At 47.5% G+C, this 19,809-nt stretch overlaps 1 protein-coding gene across 1 annotated transcript in view; it reads left to right on the forward strand.

Annotated features, from left to right (window-relative positions):
• Positions 1 to 2,391: 2,391 nt before the first annotated feature.
• LOC140489274 (caspase recruitment domain-containing protein 11-like) overlaps positions 2,392 to 19,809 on the forward strand; it is a 122,795-nt gene continuing 105,377 nt past the window's right edge. The window contains exon 1 of the mRNA XM_072588643.1: positions 2,392 to 2,640. Within this exon, the coding sequence (XP_072444744.1) occupies positions 2,634 to 2,640 (7 nt within the window). The 5' untranslated portion in view covers positions 2,392 to 2,633. The remainder of the gene's footprint in view (positions 2,641 to 19,809) is intronic.

Consider the following 19,809-nt stretch of genomic DNA (forward strand, 5'->3'; position numbering starts at 1 on the left):
ATTCATTACGCTCTGAGAGAAGAAATTCCTTCTCATTCCTGTTCAAAGTGAGTGACCCCCTTACTCTAAGATTATGCTCTTGAAAACTAGACTCTCCCACAAGGAGAAATAACCTTTGTATTCTGTCAAGTCTCCTAAGACTATTGTGTGTTTCAATAAAGTTACCTACCATTCTTCTCAACTCCAATGAGCCATAAGCCCAATTTGTGCAACCTCTCTTCGTGTGATAGTCCCTCTATACCAGTCAAGAGTGTGGTGCTGGAAAAGCACAGCTGGCCAGGCAGCATCCCAGGAGCAGGAGAATTGACGTTTTGGGCAAAGGCCCTTCATCAGGAATGAGGTTGGGAGCCTCGGGGGGTGGAGAGATAAATGGGAGGGAGTTGGAGCTGGGGGGAAGGTAGCTGAGAGTGCAATATGTGAATGGGGGTAGGGGTAAAGGTGATAGGTCAGAGGGAAGGGTGGTGCAGATAGATGGGAAGGAAGATGGACAGGTGGGACAGGTCATGAGGGCGGTGCTGAGCTGGAAGGTTGGAACTGGGGTCAGGTGGAGGGGAGGGGAGAGGAAACTGATGAAATCTACATTGATGCCTTGGGGTTGGAGGGCCCCAAGGTGGGGATGAGGTATTCTTCCTCCAGGAGTCGGGTGGTAAAGGAGTGGCGATGGAACACATCCAGGATCTGCATGTCCTTGGTAGAGTTGGAGGGAGAGTTGAAATGTTCGGCCATGGGGCGGTGGGGTTGATTGGTGCGGCTGTCCCAGAGATGTTCTCTGAAGCGCTCTGCGAGTAGGTATCCAGTCTCCCCAATGTCGAGGATCGGAGACCGCAATGGGAGCAGGGGATACACTACCAGCCTAAATCTCCAACACCACTTTCCTTGGATCTGTCCTTAGAAAAGGGGCCCGGAACTGTTCCCCGTATTCCAGCTGTGGTCTGACTAGTACCTGCTATAGATTTGGCTAGATCTTCCTGATTTTATACTCCATTCTCATTGAAATAAAGGCCAACATGCCATTTATCTTTGTTCATGCGATGAGGGCATCACTGGCTAGGGCAGTATTTATTGCCCCATCCCTAATTGTCCAGAGGGCAAGTACGTGTCACCAACATTGCCATGGGTCTGGAGTCACATGTAGGAGAAAGTGAGGACTGCAGATGCTGGAGATCAGAGCTGAAAAATGTGTTGCTGGAAAAGCGCAGCAGGTCAGGCAGCATCCAAGGAGTAGGAGAATCGACATTTTGAGCATAAGCCCTTCTTCAGGAATGAGGAGGGTGTGCCCAGCAGGCTAAGATAAAAGGTAGGGAGGAGGGACTTGGGGGAGGGGCGTTGGGAATGCGATAGGTGGAAGGAGGTTAAGGTGAGGGTGATAGGCCAGAGAGGGGGTGGGGGCGGAGAGGTCGGGAAGAAGATTGCAGGTCAAGAAGGCGGTGCTGAGTCCGAGGGTTGGGACTGAGACAAGGTGGGGGGAGGGGAAATGAGGAAGCTGGAGAAATCTGAGTTCATCCCTTGTGGTTGGAGGGTTCCCAGGCGGAAGATGAGGCGCTCTTCTTCCAACCGTCGTGTTGCCATGGTCTGGCGATGGAGAAGGCCAAGGACCTGCATGTCCTTGGTGGAGTGGGAGGGGGAGTTGAAGTGTTCAGCCATGGGGGGGGGGGTTTGGGTTGTTTGGTTGATGGAGTCACATGTAGGCTATTCCTGATGAAGGGCTTATGCTCAAAATGTCGATTCTCCTGCTCCTCCGATGCTGCCTGACCTGCTGTGTTTTTCCAGCACCAGACGTTTTGACTCTGATCTCTAGAATCTACAGTCCTGTCTTTCCCAGATAAGGGCGACAGTTTCTTTCCCTGAAGGACATTAGTGACCCAGATGAATCTTTTCGACAATGGATTCACGGTCATCATTAGACTCCAAATTCCAAATATTTATTGAATACCAGGACCCCAGAACACTGCCTGGGTCTCTTGATGAACAGCCCAGTGATAATGGTTTTGGGTGGTCTTCTGCTAACACTCTGCGTGTGGAGTCTGTGAGGGAAAGAGGGATTGAGTGGGATTAATTAGACAGTGCCTTCAAAGGGTTATCACAGGCAAGATGGCACGAACAGCCTGCTCTGGCGCTGTATGAGTCCATGGCATTCTGAGGCTGAATCTCGATCTCCCTCCATCCCAAGTCGATAATCCCGGGTTCATAGGGAGCAGGAGACCTTGAGTTAATGCCAGCCCTGTTTGTCCCCCAGTTGAGTCTGGGCTCCCGGTTATACCCTCGGTCTGTAGAGCCCAGCCTGGCCCGTACCTTCATTTTAAACAGCCTTTCGGAAGTGGGAGGTCCTCACTTGGGATTGAAGGCTGGCAATGTTTACACCACACCCTCACATACCTCCGCCAGCTGAACTTTCCGAAGTGTAGCTGCTCAGTCAGTGATGAGCTCTGATTCCACCCCCCCCTTCTCCCTTCCTTCAGCCCCACCCCGGACTGGATCCTCAGCTGAGCAGAAAGACATAACTTCCCCTCTGTCCCCGACTTGGAGATTTTTTTTTTAACTCTCCCCCTGACACTCGTCTTCGTCTGATCCCGGACGACGCCAGGTTCTTGACTTTCGAGACAGTAGCTGGAGCCTATCGCTCCCCCGGACGCATGAATGGTAAGTTGGAAAACTTCCTTCAACACTATTGCTCCAGCCGGGGGCAGTGTGCGGGGCTTGAAGAGGTGCAGGATTCGGAAAAGGCAGTTTTGACACAAGCGATCCGGCTGTTTTTTGTGCGTTTCAAATATATATGACTATGTGTGTGTGTTTCTCTAAATGCGTGTGTTTCAAATGTGTGCGTGCGTGTTTCAAATGCATGTGTGTGTTTCTCTCAAATCTGTGTGTTTCTGTGTGTGTTTCCAATGTATCTGCGTGCCTCTATGTTTCAAATATATGTGTCTGTATGAGTGAGTTTCTCTGTGTTTCTATAAAGTGTTCTGTGCATTTCAAAATTATGTGTATGTGTGTTTCTGTAAACGTGTTATTGTCTGGTATGCATTTCAGTAAATGTGTGTTTCTCTGTGTGTTTGAAATGTATATGTCTGTCTGTATGTGTTTCTGTCAATGTGTGTCCTTCTCTAAGTCTGTTGTTTCTGTTAGTGTATGTTTCTGTGTATGGGTGTTTCAATGTGTGACTGAATGCATGTGTTTCTGTGCTTTGCAGGTGTGTCTGTGTATGTATTTGTGCTTCTGTATGTTGTATGTATCTATAAGCTTCTGTGTCTGTTTCTGTGTTCCATGTGCGTGTGTGTTTCGGCAAGTGTGTATCTGTGTGCGGCCTATAGGAATGTGCTACTACCTGCTGACTGAAGGATCTCAATGCAATTTCCAGTGAAGCAAGAGCTCAGTAAGACGAGGAAGCAAGAGGCTAGAATTAATACATAGGAACATGACAGAAAATGTACAGTGTTTGTCTGGTTAGGAATTATCCGTCTCAAATGCTACAATCAATCAAACGGGTCCGGCCTCGGTATTTGCTGTATTTAACAGCACCTCCCCTGACTGTGGCTGGGGATGTGTGGATCTTGCTGGAGACTTGTTGCTCACCTCAGGATCCACAACCTCAGAGCGGAAGAAAGGCATCCTCATTCCTGAGAAGGAAGTTCCTTTAAAGAGTCCCGGCACATAGCTTTGTAAAAACGGTGTACTCCCCACAATTCAACTTTGGTTTAAAAGCCGAGAGTTTTTATCCATCACCGTACTATTTTAGTAGTGAATGGCAATGCACTATTAGAATACTGACCTAGAATTTAGAACCAGGCTGTCCAAATTCCGCTCTAGCTACAGCATCAGCCCCTGCAGTAGGGCCCTGTCTCCACCTATTGTGTGCTCTCTTCTCCTGCTCCCCCTCACCCCATCCCATCTTTAGCATGGGCCTTTTTCCCTATCAGTTCTGAAGAAGTTCCCCATAGATGCTGGCAGACCTGCTGAGTTTCTCCAGCAATTTCCGTTTTTCTTTCTGATTTCCAGCATTTGCAGTCCTTTGAGGTTTTTTCTTGTAATCCTGAAACTGCTGAGTTGCTGTGAAATAGAACCTCGTAATCACATTTTACATGAATGAATGGATCCTCTGACCTACTCAATCTCTGCATGTGACTCCAAAATTACTGCTGTGGGTTTGTTGTTTAAATCGTTTCTCAAGTTACTCAGTTGTGTCTAACTGCTACATATATAGCTGTGGGTACAGTGCAAGCTTATTTTTATTCATTTGTGGGATGTAGATGTCACTGGCCAGAGTAGAATTTATTATCCCTCCCAACCTGCCTTTGGCAAGGTGACAAAGAACCACATTCTTGAACTACCTCAGTCTGTATGACAGTGACACACCAATGGCTCTGCCAGAGAGAGGGTTCCAAGATTCTGACCTGGCAACAGTCAAGAATCGGCGATTTCGCTCCATGTCAGGATGGTTTGGAAATTGGAGCAGATCATCTACACTGCTGGAGCAGCCGTGAGGGGGCCAATGATCCACGTCTATATGCATGTGCTCACAAATCAACACATCCACCTCATTATAAGAAATGTATGTGCCAAAACAGGAGAACTCCTGTGAATAGATAGAACACGTGGGGTATAATGGTTAGCACTGCTGCCTCACAGCAGCCAGGGTCCTGGGTTCAATCCCCCACCTCGGGTGACTGCCTGTGAGGAGCTTGCACACTTTCCAGATCTGCCTGGGTGCTACTTTCACCTCCCAACTGCCAAAGATAAGCAGGTTAAGATTCATTGGCCATGCCAAGTTGTCCATGATGTTCAGGCTAGGTGGATTAGACATGGTAAATTTCCCATAGGGTGCAGGCTAGTTGGATTAGCCATGGGAAATGTGGGATTATATGGAGATTGGGGGGGGAGAGCACGCTCATTGGAGGGTTGTCGCGTACTCGATGGGCCAAATGGCCTCTTTCCACACTGTAGGAATTCTATGATTCAGCTTTGCTCATCCACAAGAGTTTGGAACAAAGTCAGAGAACACCGAAAATGCCCAGTGCTGTGGAGAGAAGCAGGGTTCCATGTTTAGGATTTTAGAGTTCATCAGCTTGAGCCATAAACTGTTTCTGTGGCCATGGGTGTGACAGACCTGCCAAGGATGGCTCGTGTTTCTGATCCTTGTTCTATGTTTCCAGCATCTGCAGTATTGTGCGCCTGGGCACAAATATCAGGGGAAAGGTATAAGGACTGGGAGATAGAGAGAACCACGACAGCCCATCTGCTGTGGGTTGACCCCCAATGTCCCCATGGAGGGAATTCCAGGATTTTGGCCCGGTGACAGTAAAGGAACCCGCAATATATTTCCAAGTTAGGTTGGTGAGTGAGTTGGAGGGGAACTTGAAGGTGGTGATGTGCTCGTGTATTTGCTGCCTAAATCCTTCCAGATGGAAGAGGTTGGTAGAGCACAGCAAGCCAGGCAGCATCAGGAGGGGGAGAAGTCAACACTTTGGGATAAATGTTGAGGGTTAAGACGTAAGGCTCAAAGATAAGAAGTGTTGATTTTAAATCACATGCACATTTTCACCTTCAACTCTTTGTGTCACTGAGAGAGAGGGAGAGTTGCTGAGTGATCGAAGACATAGCTTTACTCTTGAGAGTTACGTCACTTGGACCATGTAATTTCTCCTCTGCAGTTTGCAACTTCTATTTCCTCAACAAAAGTTTTCTTTTGTATGACCTATTTTTCTAATCAAACTGCGCAGAGATGTTACTACACACCCCTGGAGCAGGTGGGGCATGAAGCCAGGTCTCTCGGTCCAGGGATAGGGACACTACTGCTGTGCCACAAGAGGGCCCTCAGCCAAGTTTCCTTCCTCATTTTTAAACCTAATTTTTAATCAAACTGCTCAGAGTTGTTATTGTGCACCTCTGGACTTGAACCTGCACTACCCAGCCCAGAGGTAGGGGCACTACTGATGTGCCACAAGAGGACCCTCAGCCAAGGTATTTAATCTGACAAGACATAGATACTGACCTGTACGTTAAAGTCTAAATTCATTCGATATCCCTTGAAGGAATAAGCTCAGTCAAACCTGAGTTGGTCGGATTACCCATTTCCCACAAAGGATACATATGGTGTTTTTTCAAATGCAAGTCATGTTATCATTTAACATCTTTGTAAGAGTTTATAGGCATTTGATGTTTTGCTGCTTTGAAACAGCATCCAACCTTAGTACATCATCAGAAAGTGATTTACACATTTACAGATGTAACTTCTTTTATCGTAACTGAGCATTGCTTCTGCCTGTGAGGCTTTTTATTTTGTTTTACAGATCAGACATTAACTCTTAATATCCTCTGATTGGCCTACTCTTTGTGTTTGTCTGTATCATATTTCTTCGGTGTGTTTAAATGTTGCAAAGTGGCTAGATTCTATTGCTGTCCTTTGACAAGGATTTCTCTGTGAATTTTGTTGCTTTCTGTTTTCTATATTATCTGAATAGCTTTCCCTAAAGTCAAATCTTCCTTGTACTGCATCAAATATGTCAAAGACTTATAAATGACTCTAACAACAATTCTGTCTGTTATGAATTTTGATTTGGAAGCTCCATAGTCGCAGATCATTAATAATATTAGCTATAGATTCTCAAAGCAGATGAACTCTTCTGTTAAATTTTGCTTTTAAGAGTTTTATTTACTCTTGGATTAAAGTAATTGTGAAATGCTTTAGAACCCTATCAAGGTATCTGTGCCTATTTATCTTGCAACAATTGCTAATGCCGTCTGCTGTAGGTCATGTTGAATAGAAAAGTGATTGTGATTTAGCATTTGTTTGAAGTAATGCTGTACCTTAAGAATTGTTTTCTCTAAGCTGTCCAATCGTGTGTTTTTTTTTGGTTCAGGCTTCTCTGGTATTGAAATATCTCTGATATTAAACATTGGCTGTAATCTTTCTCCTGCTGGGTCTTCCTAGTGTAATTTCTTTTACAGTAAAGCTTTTAGGTGCTGCTGTATCCCTGGCTGGGACTTTTTCACTGGAGTGTAGGAGGTTGAAAGGTGAATTGATAGACATTTATAAAATATTGAGAGGTATAGATGGAGTTAATGATAGCTGTCTTTTTTCCTAGGATAGGGGATTTCAAGAGTAGTGGGCACATTTTTAAGGTGAGAGGAGAAAGATTTAAAAAAAGACACGAGAGGCAAATATTTTACACAGAGGGTGGCTCGTGGGTGGCACAGTGGCTTGTGGGTGGCACAGTGGCTCAGTGGTTAGCACTGCTGCCTCACAGCACCAGGGTCCTAGGTTCGATTCCAGCCTTAGGCGACTCTCTGTGTGGAGTTTGCACATTCTCCCCGTGTCTGTGCGGGTTTCCTCCGGGTGCTCCGGTTTCCTCCCACAATCCAAAGATGTGCAGGTCAGGTGAATTGGCCATGCTGAATCGGCCATAGTGTTAGGTACATTAGTCAGAGGGAAATGGGTCTGGGTGGGTTACTCTTCGGAGTAAAAACAATGACTGCAGATGCTGGAAACCAGATTCTGGATTAGTGGTGCTGGAAGAGCACAGCAGTTCAGGCAGCATCCAAGTAGCTTCGAAATCGACGTTTCGGGCAAAAGCCCTTCATCAGGAATGGCTCTTCGGAGGGTCGGTGTGGACTGGTTGGGGCAAAGGGCCTGTTTCCACACTTTAGGGATTCTAAACTTCTTAAGGAAATAGTGGAAGACGGTACAATTACAACGTTTAAAAGACATTTGGATAAGTACATAGTTGGGAAAGGTTTGGAGGGATATGGAGCAGGCAGGTGAGACGAGTTTAGTTTGGGACTATGATCGGCACGGACTGGTTGAGCCAAAGGGTCTGTTTCCGTGCTGTATGACTCTATGACTTTTACTCAGGAAAGTATAATTGTTCTTTAGTATTCTTTATCTGAAGGTTTTGAATCTGTGTAGTATAGCAGTGCTGTATGCTTTTATTTCACGGCGGATGCTTTATACCTCCTTGTGGACAAAGTGGATGATATACCTGCCTCTCTCAGTCAAATGCACAATATATATGTTCTTTTCCATTATTTTGCAAATAAAGCCTTGTGCCTATAGTCTTAGTAGAATGATGACTTTTATTATGGATCCCTCACACGTATCACAGCATTGAAACCCTTCTAAAAGTCATTTTGTCCTAGACTCTGTCTGCTTAAGCTTTTGACATGCTCCTTTGGTGCCCCGGTTCTAAAGTATGACCTTCCTGGTGCTATCAGCATAAAGTACTTGCATGGTCCTTGATTCCTCCTTGTGCGCCAGCTCAGTGTGGAGGGAACATTCCATGTGTGGTGTATTTCTTCACCCAGAGAGAGGTGAATCTTTGGAGACCACCGTCACAGAAAACAACTGAGTGTTGAATATTTTCAAGGAAGGGGTAGATAGGATTCTTCAGGTTAAAAGGAAGCAAAGAGTTTGGAGGTATCGAAAGTTGGACGATCAGTCGTGATCACATTGAAAGGGGCAGCAGGCTGGAAGGGCCAAATGGCCTACTCCTGCTTCTATTTCTTTCAATTTACTTCTCACCTTAAGATGGCTCAGTGGTTAGCAGGGCTGCCTCACTGAGACCGTTGGACGATTGCCTGTGTGGAGTCTGCATGCTCTCTTTGTGTCTGTGGGGTTTCCTCCCACAGTCCAAAGACGTGCAGGTTAGGGTGGATTGGCCATGGGAAATTGCTCCCTCGTGTCCAGAGATTGGGAAATGCAAGGTTATAAGGTGAAACGGATGGGGAGGATGTTCTTTGGAGGGTTGGAATGGCCTGCTTCCACACTGTAGGCATTCTGTGAATCTCACTTTCGTTTTGACAATTTAAAGTCCCAGCTGAGATTTTTACCTTTTATTGTGGAGTGCTGATACATTTGGCATCTTAGCCGACCCTCTAATTGGGAATGCTCCGAACCGATCTTTGCTTCCCAAGAGAATCTGTAACCTGCAGGCACCTGACCTCTATGCCGTTCTGGGCCGTGTGTGCTGTCTTTGTCTCTTATCAGGAATGAAGCAAAATCTTTAGCCTGGAGCGCTGTTTTGTCCTTGTTGGCATTTCTGCAGTTCCATGCTGACTGCGTGGGTGTGCAGGTTGCTTGCAAAGTCTTGTGACTGTGGGTGCAGTTCCCGAAGCGGTCAAGTCTTTAAAGGTGCAAATTCACTTGGTCTTCCATAGCTCAGCAAGGATTTTAGGCTGATTGCTAGTAAACTGCAGATGCTGGAATCCAAAACAGACAGGCAGGAGGCTGGGAGAGCAATAAGTCACTGTTTCGGGTGTAACCATTTTTCAGGACTGGGGCTGGGTGTAGGGGGTGCTGCAGATAAAGGGGGTGGCAGGGGCAGGGGGGTGAAGAGGGGATAGATGAAAAGACAGGTAGAGGGTCCCCCCTGATGCTGCCTGGCTTGCTGATTGCTAGCTGACAGCATCTGCTTTGTGGTATGGAGCAGTCCCATGGCTAAAGACCATGAGCCCTTGGAGATTAACAAAGGACCTCAATGTCAATGCTCACGTGATGTCCCATTGCCATGATGTCCCATTGCCAACACGGGTGACGTGCCCACAAATTTCGATATGCCCAGCAGTTGCGGGAAAAACAGCAGGACGCGAGCAGATCCGATTCATACAATGCCAGCCTGCACAGTTGCTGGAAGAAAATTAAATTCTGTGGTGAGTTGATTCATGTGAAAAACAGCGTCAACCATCAAACTCTCAGCAGGAGGTTTTGTGAAGGTCCGTGACACCAGGAAGAGGGATCAATGATACTGGCCTCAATCAAGAGTGCAGCATGTTAGTGTGGGATATGGAGTCATAGAATTGAATCCCTTCAGAGTGGGAGTAGCCATTCAGCCCATCGCATTGACACTGACCCTCTGAAGAGGATCCCACCCTCTCCACCTCATCTCGGCATTTCCCATGGCTAACCCAGACACAGTGAGGCAGCACTGCTAACCACTGAGCTACCATACTGCCCAGTGGAGCTGATGAGGAGAGATATTTGTCAAGGAGTGATAATAATATTACAGTTAAACCAAGTGGGGTCTAACATCTGTAGTTCACCTCATTGGGTGTAAGCCTCAATAAGGCATTTCAGGATCATGTTTATGCCGAGTGAGATAGATGGATTATTGACAGAGAAAGCACTTTCACCCAATGAAAGGAACATGTGGCTTGGCTTGATGTTTCATGTGGCCTTGTTGTTATATTATAGGATACCCGTTCACCTACAATGTGTCATCAGATCTCTCATAAATTGGGGACTAACTGAGTCAGGACTGGAGAGGAAGATGTTTTGTTGTGGTGGAATGATTCTGAAAGTGAAGGTGCCATGTTTTATCCAGAACAGCATCCTTACATCGATGGGTAAAAACAATGACTGCAGATGGTGGAAACCAGATTCTGGATTAGTGGGGCTGGAAAAGCACAGCAGTTCAGGCAGCGTCCGAGGAGCAGGAAAATCGACGCTTCGGGCAAAAGTCCTTCATCAGGAATACAGGCAGAGAGCCTGAAGTATGGAGAGATAAATGAGAGGAGGGTGGGGGTGGGAAGAAAATAGCATAGAGTACAATAGGTGAGTGGGGGAGGGGATGAAGGTGATAGGTCGGGGGCGGATGGAGTGGATAGGTGGAAAGGAAGATAGGCAGGTAGGACAAGTCATGGGGACAGTGCTGAGCTGGAAGTTTGGAACTGGGGTGAGGTGGGGGAAGGGGAAATGAGGAAACTGTTGAAGTCCACATTGATGCCCTGGGGTTGAAGTGTTCCGAGGCGGAAGATGAGGAGATCTTCCTCGATGCCATAGCCACAGTGTATCTGATGCACCTTCCACACAATCTCCAAGTTAAGAAATAATAAACCCAGCCTCGTTGAATGAACGGGTATTACTGGTGTCTGGTTTTCCCATCTCCAGCCTCACCAGCGGTTCATATGTTACACTCAGCGTATAGGTCATCCTCTGGGCCCTTATGACCCTTACCTCAGATCAATGGGTCAGGCCCCCACTGTGTGAGTGGGGTGAGGACAGATCTTTTAACAGTGAGGTGAGGAGAAATTCCTTCAGTCAAAGGCGTGTGAATCTTTGGAATTCTCGTATCACGGGGTTTATGAATGAAATTATGGCGACTGATTAGCCTTGGCAATACTGATTGGCAGCTCAGACTCAAAGGCCTGTATCCAGCTCATATTTTATGATGTTCTTACATGGATCTAGATCTCCCTCTGTATTACACACCTCAAAGGGTTGTTCCAGGATAGCATTTAACTGACAGCAAAGTTATTCAGGAGATACGGAATTCCTTTCTTGCCTCCGACCTTTTCCCTGACTTACGACCTTTCTATTTGACCAACATTTTCAGTTTTCTACAGGGCCTGGTTTAGGGGCTCTCTGTGTTGAATGCTTTTTTAAAATTTGCTTGCGAGACATGGGCATCACTGGCTGGGCCCAGCATTTATTGCCCGTCCCTAGTTACCCCTTGAGAAGGTGGGGGTGAGCTGCCTTCTTGAACTGCAGCAGTCCACCTGCTGAGGGTTGACCTACAATGCCCTCAGGGAGGGAATTCCAGGATTTTGACCCAGTAACAGTGAAGGAATGGCAATTTCTTTCCCAGTCAGGATGGGGAGTGGTTTGGAGGGGAACTTGAAGAGGATGGTGTTCCCATGTATCTGCTGCCCATGTCCTTCTAGATGGAAGTGGTCGTGGGTTTGGAAGGTGCTGTCTGAGGATCTTTGGTGAGTTTCTGCAGTGCATCTTGTAGATGGTACACACTGCTGCTACTGAGCGTTGGTGGTGGAGGGAGGGGATGCTTGTGGATGTGGTGCCAATCAAGTGGGCTGCGTTGTACTGGATGGTATAAAACTTCTTGAGTGTTGTTGGAGCTGCACCCATCCAGGCAAGTGGGGAGTATTCCATCACCCTCCTGACTTGTGCCTTATAGATGGTGGACAGGCTTTGGGGAGTCAGGAGATGAGTTCCTCATCGCAGTATTCCTCAACTCCCTGAATCCGGTCACTCTGAATAGATGCAGTACATTTTGGTTCAGTAATCTCGTTTCTCCTGGGATAATTCTCTGCCTCAGAGAGATGAGAGCTAATATAGATCGTCAAGATGGAAGGGGACTTGAATAAATACAACTTGGATCACATTGAGTTAAAATCTGAGTCAGAAAAGGGTTTGGATGGGCTCGAGTTTATATGGATTTTAGTTGAGGGGGGTGCGAGGTGCTGGGGAGGGGTTCGGATTAGCGGATGGGGGACCATGAAAGTATTGGAATAGTCGATTCCTTCTACCCTTCGCCATGTCTCTCTCATGACTCCCTCCCCCACAATAGGGTTGCTCTGAGTATCTATCGTTACCCTGATCCCTTCTGCCAATAGCCTTTATTCTGTTATTACAGAACACTTCATAGAATCGCAAAATGGTTCCAGCACCAAAAGAAGCCATTCAGTCCATCAAAACTATGCTGGTCTTCTGCAAGAGCAACTCAGCACCACGGCCTCACCTGTAGCCCCTCCAATATTTTTTCCCTCTTTTAGACAATTGTCCAGTCTCCTTTAGAAAGGCCTGATCGAATTTATCTCCATGAGCAATGCTGTCGGGGATGTACATTCTTGATCCTAACCTCTCACCGTGCAAACAAATGTCATTCATAACACTTTTATTACATCTCTGTGGTCTGGTTAGGGAGTGTAAGATAAACAGCTGACTGATCTAACACAGGCAAAGAAGGTTAGGCTGCTCTTTGTCCCTGCCTCGTTCCGATAACATGTCCTAATCGAATGAGCATTCCCCAAGAGCTCCAATACTTTACTGCTCATGATCGTTTCAACTTTAATGCAGACATAAGAGTCAAAAATTGACTTTTGTCCATGAGAGCAATAGCAGAGATGTGCCTCTCTGCCCCACTCCAACTGGGTGTTACCCTCTTTTAATATTTAAAGGGATGACACCTCTATTAGGGGGACAATTGGATGTGGCAGAATTCTTGACCCTTGTAGAATATTATCAAAAGGTTCAACCAGTTGGAGAGATGGTGGCGTGGAGGTAGTCCCTGCATGAATGATCTACCATTCAGAATAGGAAATAATAGCAGTACTCTGCTCGAGCTTTCAACATGATCATGGCTGATCACTCAACTCCGTCCCCAGTTCCCACATTCTTCCTTTGATTCCTTTAACCCTAAAAACTATGTTGAACTCCTTCTTGGAAACACTCCGTGTTTCCGCCTTTATGGTTTCCTGTGGTGGACCCTATCACAATCTCCCTCACGCTCTGGTCCGACTCCCACCGTGACACATGGTGAAATTTGGATTCAGTTCATTAACCTTTAAAGTAAAATGGTGTTCATGTGTCACTTGTTGTAAAAACCCATCTGGTTCACTAATGGCTTTTAGGGAAGGAAACTGCCATCCTTACCCGGATCAGTTTTACATGTGACTCCAGACCCACAGCAATGTGTTATTGAGTCCTACAGCACGGAGTCAGGCCCTTTGGCCACATTGGTCCATGCTGATCAAAACGTCCATCCACGCTGACCCCATTTCCCTGCACTTGGCCCATATCCTTCTAAACCTTTTCTATCCATGTATTTGTCCAAGTGCCTTTTAAATGTTGTCGACTGAGAGTGAGCAGGAGAGAGCTGGGACTGAGCTGGGATAGAGCTGGGACAGAGCTGGGACTCAGTTGGGAGTGAGCTGGGACAGAGCTGGGACTCAGTTGGGAGTGAGGTGGAACAGAGCTGGGACTCAGTTGGGATAGAGCTGGGACTGAGCTGGGACTCAGTTGGGATAGAGCTGGGACTGAGCTGGGACTCAGTTGGGATAGAGCTGGGACTGAGCTGGGACTCAGTTGGGATAGAGCTGGGACTGAGCTGGGACTCAGTTGGGATAGAGCTGGGACAGAGCTGGGACTCAGTTGGGATAGAGCTGGGACTGAGCTGGGACTCAGTTGGGATAGAGCTGGGAGTGAGCTGGGACTCAGTTGGGATAGAGCTGGGACTCAGTTGGGATAGAGCTGGGACTGAGCTGGGAGTGAGCTGGGACTGAGCTGGAAGTCAGCAGGACAGCACTGGGCTGAGCTGGGAGTGGGCTGGACTGAGCTGGGAGTGGGCTGGGATAGAGCTGGAAGTGGGTTCAAACACCTGAAGTGGGTTCTAAACAACATCACACCCTGAGTGGATCTTTCTATCTGCTGTCAGTTCAACACTTGACCGCAGGCCCCTCCTGCTAATGAGGAAGTTGTTGAATGAATCAATATTTGACCAAAGAAATTGCCTACGTGTCGATAGAGGAATGTATGATAAGGTTGAGGCTGTTTACCACAGGACCATGATTATACAGAGCTGTATTTTTAGCTGCAGCACTGCTAATGTAGACAGGCTGACACAGAGTAACATGACATTGGCCTGTGTACTCCACCCTACCTCTATACCATTTGATCCCACAGGCAGGATTGTAGGCTGAGGGGACTGAGAGCCACAATTAATGTAATTCAAGGCCATGTGAGGCCTTGAGGAGGAGGCGGCCTGGGACTTTCCATGCTCATTGGAGGAAGGTAGAGTGGCTCAGTGGTTAGCACGGCTGCCTCACAGTGCCAGGGTTCAGACTGTCAATGTGGAATCTATACACTGTCACCATGTGTTCTCTGTGGGTGCTCTGGTTAGAGTCTAAACGTGAATGTGGGGGTGGTTGGATGCTCTTCAGAGGGTCAGTGTGGACTCAATGGCCTCTTTCTGTTCTATCAGGATTTTTCAGACAATTTCTAGGACTGCGTGGGGGCGGGGGAATGTGGGGTGGAGGCAGTTTGAGTGTCTGATTATGGCAGAATCATTTAGGAGAATCCCTACAGTGTGGAAACAGGCCCGACCAATCCACACCAACTCTCTGAAGAGCATCCACCCAGACTCACACCCCTTCTCTATCCCAGTTACCCTGGGTTTTCCATGGCCAATCCACCCTGACTTGCACATCTCTGGACTGTGGGAGGAAACCCACGCAGACACGGGGAGAATGTGCAAACTCCACACAGACAGTGACCCGAGGTTGGAATTGAACCCGAGTCCTTGGCACTGTGAGGGAGCAGTGCTAACCACTGGGCCGCCGTGCCACCCATGACAGACATAGAGACCCTCCTTGCCTATTTGAGTTAAACAGCAGATGCAAGCTACTCAGTGTCGTGATACCCACCAACGTCCCAATGTGGGGCAAGGCTGACAAGGCTCATTCTGTATTCGCTATGGAGAGTCCACACAGTCATTCACGTCTCAAAATCACCTCAGGAAGGATGTACTGGCCCTGGAGCTGGTCCAGAGGAGGTTCACGAGAATGGTCACAGGAATGAAGGGTTTAACATATGAGAAACATTTGAGGACCTTAGGACTATCCTCAATGGTGTTTAGATGGATGATGGGGAATCTGATTGAATCTTACAGAATACTGAATGGCCAAGACAGAGTGGACGTTGGGAAGATGTTTCCATTGGTGGGAGAGACTAGGACCCGAGGGCACAGCCTTAGAGTAAAGGGAAGACCTTTAGAATGGAGATAAGGAGAAACTTCTTCAGCCAGAGAGTGGGGGAATCTATAGAATTCACTGCCACAGAAGACTGAGGGGGCCAGGTCAGTGAGTATATTTATGATGGAGATAGATAGATTCTTGATTGTCATGGGGGTCAAGGGTTACGGGGAGAAAGCGGGAGAATGGGGTTAAGAAACCTATCAGCCATGACTGAATGGTGGAGCAGACTTGATGGGCTGAATGTCCCAATTTCTGCTCCTATGATCCTATGGTGTTAAAACTCCTGCGGCTGTGTTTCGTAGACAGGTCTGGCTGTCTGATCTCTGCTGTTAATTTCACAATATTTATTTCCATAAGTTGAAGTGATTTTAACAGCTGTTGAAACTTGAAAGGATCTGGACGATTGGTATTGAACTGGAGGAAGAAGGGTTATTTCTAATACCGCGAAAACTTTTTCTTAAAGTTGTTTTTTATGTATCCAAATGTCAGTAGGAATTCATTGCTTCTATTCAGTGTAGACTGGCAATTGGATACTGACTATCACAGTTTGGTATCACGGGCATGCCAGGGATGGAGAGAGGGGTTGATAAGGATATTTGAGCTTACCTTACCTGGAGTCAATTCAAAATTTCAAAACTGAGATCGATAGATTTATGTCAAGGTTCTAGAATAGACAGGCAGGAGGCTGGAGGAACACAGCAAACCAGGCAGCAGCAGGAGGGTCAGTCAGGAGGCTGGAGGAACACAGCAAGGCAGGCAGCATCAGGAGGGACAGGCAGGAGGCTGGAGGAACACAGCAAGGCAGGCAGCATCAGGAGGGACAGGCAGGAGGCTGGAGGAACACAGCAAGGCAGGCAGCATCAGGAGGTGGCGAAGTTGATGTTTCGGGTGTAACCCTTCTTCAGGACTTCTGTCCCTCCTGATGCTGCCTGCCTTGCTGTGTTCTCCCAGCCTCCTGCCTGTCCCTCCTGATGCTGCCTGCCTTGCTGTGTTCTCCCAGCCTCCTGCCTGTCCCTCCTGATGCTGCCTGCCTTGCTGTGTTCTCCCAGTCTCCTGCCTGTCTACTTTGGATTCCAGCATTTGCAGTTATTTTATCTCTAACCAAGGTTCTAGAATAAGCATTAAAAGACCAAGGTAGGTAGAAGGAGATAATATATAGATTACAGGTACTGTAATTGTAGAACAACCTTCTGGGGCAGAATGACCTGTTTGAGATTCTATTGTAATTACACCTGCATTCTGAGAGACCGAGGGAAGGTGTGTGGGAGCTGTTGTCTGAACTACATTAGTTTCAAAGCCTGAATGTTTTGGGAGAGTCCCCAGTTAAAGGAGACATCAAATTCTAGATTTGTGGGAAGGGAAGGTTGCAACTTGGATTTCTGGCTGTGACTTCAGGGAAAGCAGACTGTGACTTCAGTTTGTGAAGGAAACAAAGCTGTTCTAGGACAAAAGTACACACACGCACATACACACACATACATGCACATACACATATGTACACACACGTACACACGCATGCATGCACATACACATATGTACACATGCATACATACACATATGTACACACGTACACATACATGCACATACACATATGTATACACGTACACACACACATACATGCACATAAACACATGTACACTTTTGCATACACACATATGCATTCATGTACATGCACGTACAGTTATACACACGTGTACCTGCATGTACATGCACATACACACATATACAAGAACCTATACACACGCACGCACACACACGCACACACACAGACTGCTATGAGCCAAGGTCAGGAGATGTGGCAGGAGTACGTCTGAGTCTATTATGCCCACATCTGTGAAGTTTATTCATTTTGCCTTGGGATTTAGGTGTCAATGGTGAGGCCAGCATGTACTGCCCATCCCCAATTGCTGTGGGCCTGGAGTCACATGTAATCCAGGTGTGGCAACAATGGCAGGTTTCCTTCTCTAAATGTCACGACTGAACCGGACAGGTTTTCAAAGACAACTATGGTGTGATGAGGCTGGAATCTACTGAGGGATTGTGGGATATGGTGAGAAGTGTGGCAGAGTGGGACAGGAAGCTGCCTGGGGCCCACCTTGATGTAGGCAGCATCTCGCTCCATGATGAGATTTTCACTGGGCAGCAGTGAGACGTAGGTTGATGGGGAAGCAGCGCTCATCAAGACCTGGTTAATGACATAATTTGGCCATTTTAACAAACCCGCCAAACGACAAGGAAGCCAGTGCGTGTCCCTCGTACACACCGAACAAGCTAGCTGTTGGGAAAACTCGAACTGGGGCAGCTACCTGACGGACTGAGCTCGCCTCTTACTCTGAACGGCCTCCGTGTTGCCGGCGATCAAACCGCAGACCACGGGCAACCCGATCCACGGGCACCAGCTAAAAGAACGCCCCCTCCTCCACAGTCATTGGCATCCAGCAAGCCCTTCACTACCCTCCTGCAACTTTGGCTGCACACTGGCAGCGACCTCTGGAGGCACTGGCGAGCGCTCCAGATGGCACCAGCGAAGAAGGATGTCATCAGGAGCATTCTGAACACAGGGAGAGGCCACCCTAGCCCACAGGCTGGACCAGGCTCCCATGTTTATGCAGCATTCACTCACTCTGAGCCTACCTCGATGCTCCCTGCCTTGCATTGCCTCCGCTTGGCTTTTTGCACTCAAGCCTCTCAGCCAGAGATAGCGGGATCATTTCACCAACATCCTGCAGCCTTATTGTGCTCAGATACAGAGCCAGGTAGGTGGTCACAATGGTTAGTCAAGTCAAAGGGGTAGCCGTCATAGAATCCCTACACACATGTACATGCAGATACACCCCTGGAAGCCGGCCATTCGACCCATCAAGTCCCCACTGAGTCTCCAATGAGGAGCATCCCAACCAGACTCACCTCCTCCCCTCCCGGAACACCACATTTCCCATGGCTAACCCACCTAGCCTGTACATCCCTGAATGCTACGGGCAATTTCCCATGGCTAACCCACCTGAGATGCACAACTCTGGGAGGAAACCAGAGCACTGCTGCCTCACAACGCCAGGGATCTGGGTTCGATGCCCACCTCAGGCGACTCTCCGTGTGGGGTTTGCACATTCTCCCCGTGTCTGTGTGGGTTTCCTCTGCGTGCTCCGGTTTCCTCCCACAATCCGAAGATGTGCAGATTGGGTAAATTGACCATACTAAATTGCTCATAGTGTTCCGGGATGTGTAGGTTAGGTGAATTAGTTAGGGGGTAAATGTAGAGTATTGAAGAATAGATTTAGGTGGGATACTCTTCGGTGTGGTCTTGTTGGGCTGAAGGGTCTGTTTCCACACTATAGGGATGTAATAATAATAAACCCATGCAGAAATGGGAGAACATGCAAACTCCAACAGTTACTCAAGGGTAGAATCGAACCCAGGTCCCTGGCACTATGAGGCAGCTGTGCTAACCACTGAGCCATGATGCTGGTTACCAGTCAGGACAGTCAGAGTCAGGTCCCTCTCCATGTTAGCTTTGAGGAGCTGGATGTCAGGCAGCCCACCAGGTGTCTTGATTTTTTCAGCCCCACTGAGGGCTGTTTCCCTCCAGGAATGAGAGAGAAGGCGGTATTATAGGAGACAGGAGTGGGTGCACAGCTGTGGTTTGATTAGATTTATTGTTCTCATGTGTACCTGGGTACAGTGAAAAGTTTTGTTCTGTGTGCAGTACAGGCAGATCATAGCATACAAAGTGCATCAGGGTAATAGAACAGAGCGAGGAATACAATGTTACAGCTGCAGAGAAGGTGCACAGAGAGTGAGATCAACATTAAATTAAAAATTTGAGAGGTCCATGCAGAACTCTAATAACAGCGGGGAAGAAGCTGTTCTTGAATCTGTTGGTACGTGTTTTTAAACTTTTGTATCTTCTGCCCGATGGAAGAGGATGGAAGAGATTTTAACGGGGAGGTGGGAGAGGGGGGTGGTGGGTGGGAGGGGTCTCTGATGATTTTGGCTGCCTTCCCAAGGCAGTGGGAAATATAGATGGAGTCAGTGGATGGAAGGTTAGTTTGTGTGGTGGTCTGGGCTATGTTCACAGCTCTCTGTAGTTTCTAACGGTCCTGGGCAGAGCAGTTGCCATACCAGGCTGCGATACAGCAGATCACAGATAGAATGCTTTCTATGGTGCAGCTATCAAAATTGGTAAGAGTCTTTATGGATATGCTGAATTTCCTTAGCCTCCTGAGGAAGTAGAGGTGTTGCTGGGTTTTCTTGACCATCACATCAACGTGGGTGGTCCAGGACAGATGATGGTCACTCCCAGGGACTCGACGCTCTCCACCATCTCCACCCCAG

Source organism: Chiloscyllium punctatum, chromosome 18 (assembly GCF_047496795.1).
Source record: "Chiloscyllium punctatum isolate Juve2018m chromosome 18, sChiPun1.3, whole genome shotgun sequence".
In the NCBI taxonomy this organism is placed as follows: Eukaryota; Metazoa; Chordata; class Chondrichthyes; order Orectolobiformes; family Hemiscylliidae; genus Chiloscyllium; species Chiloscyllium punctatum.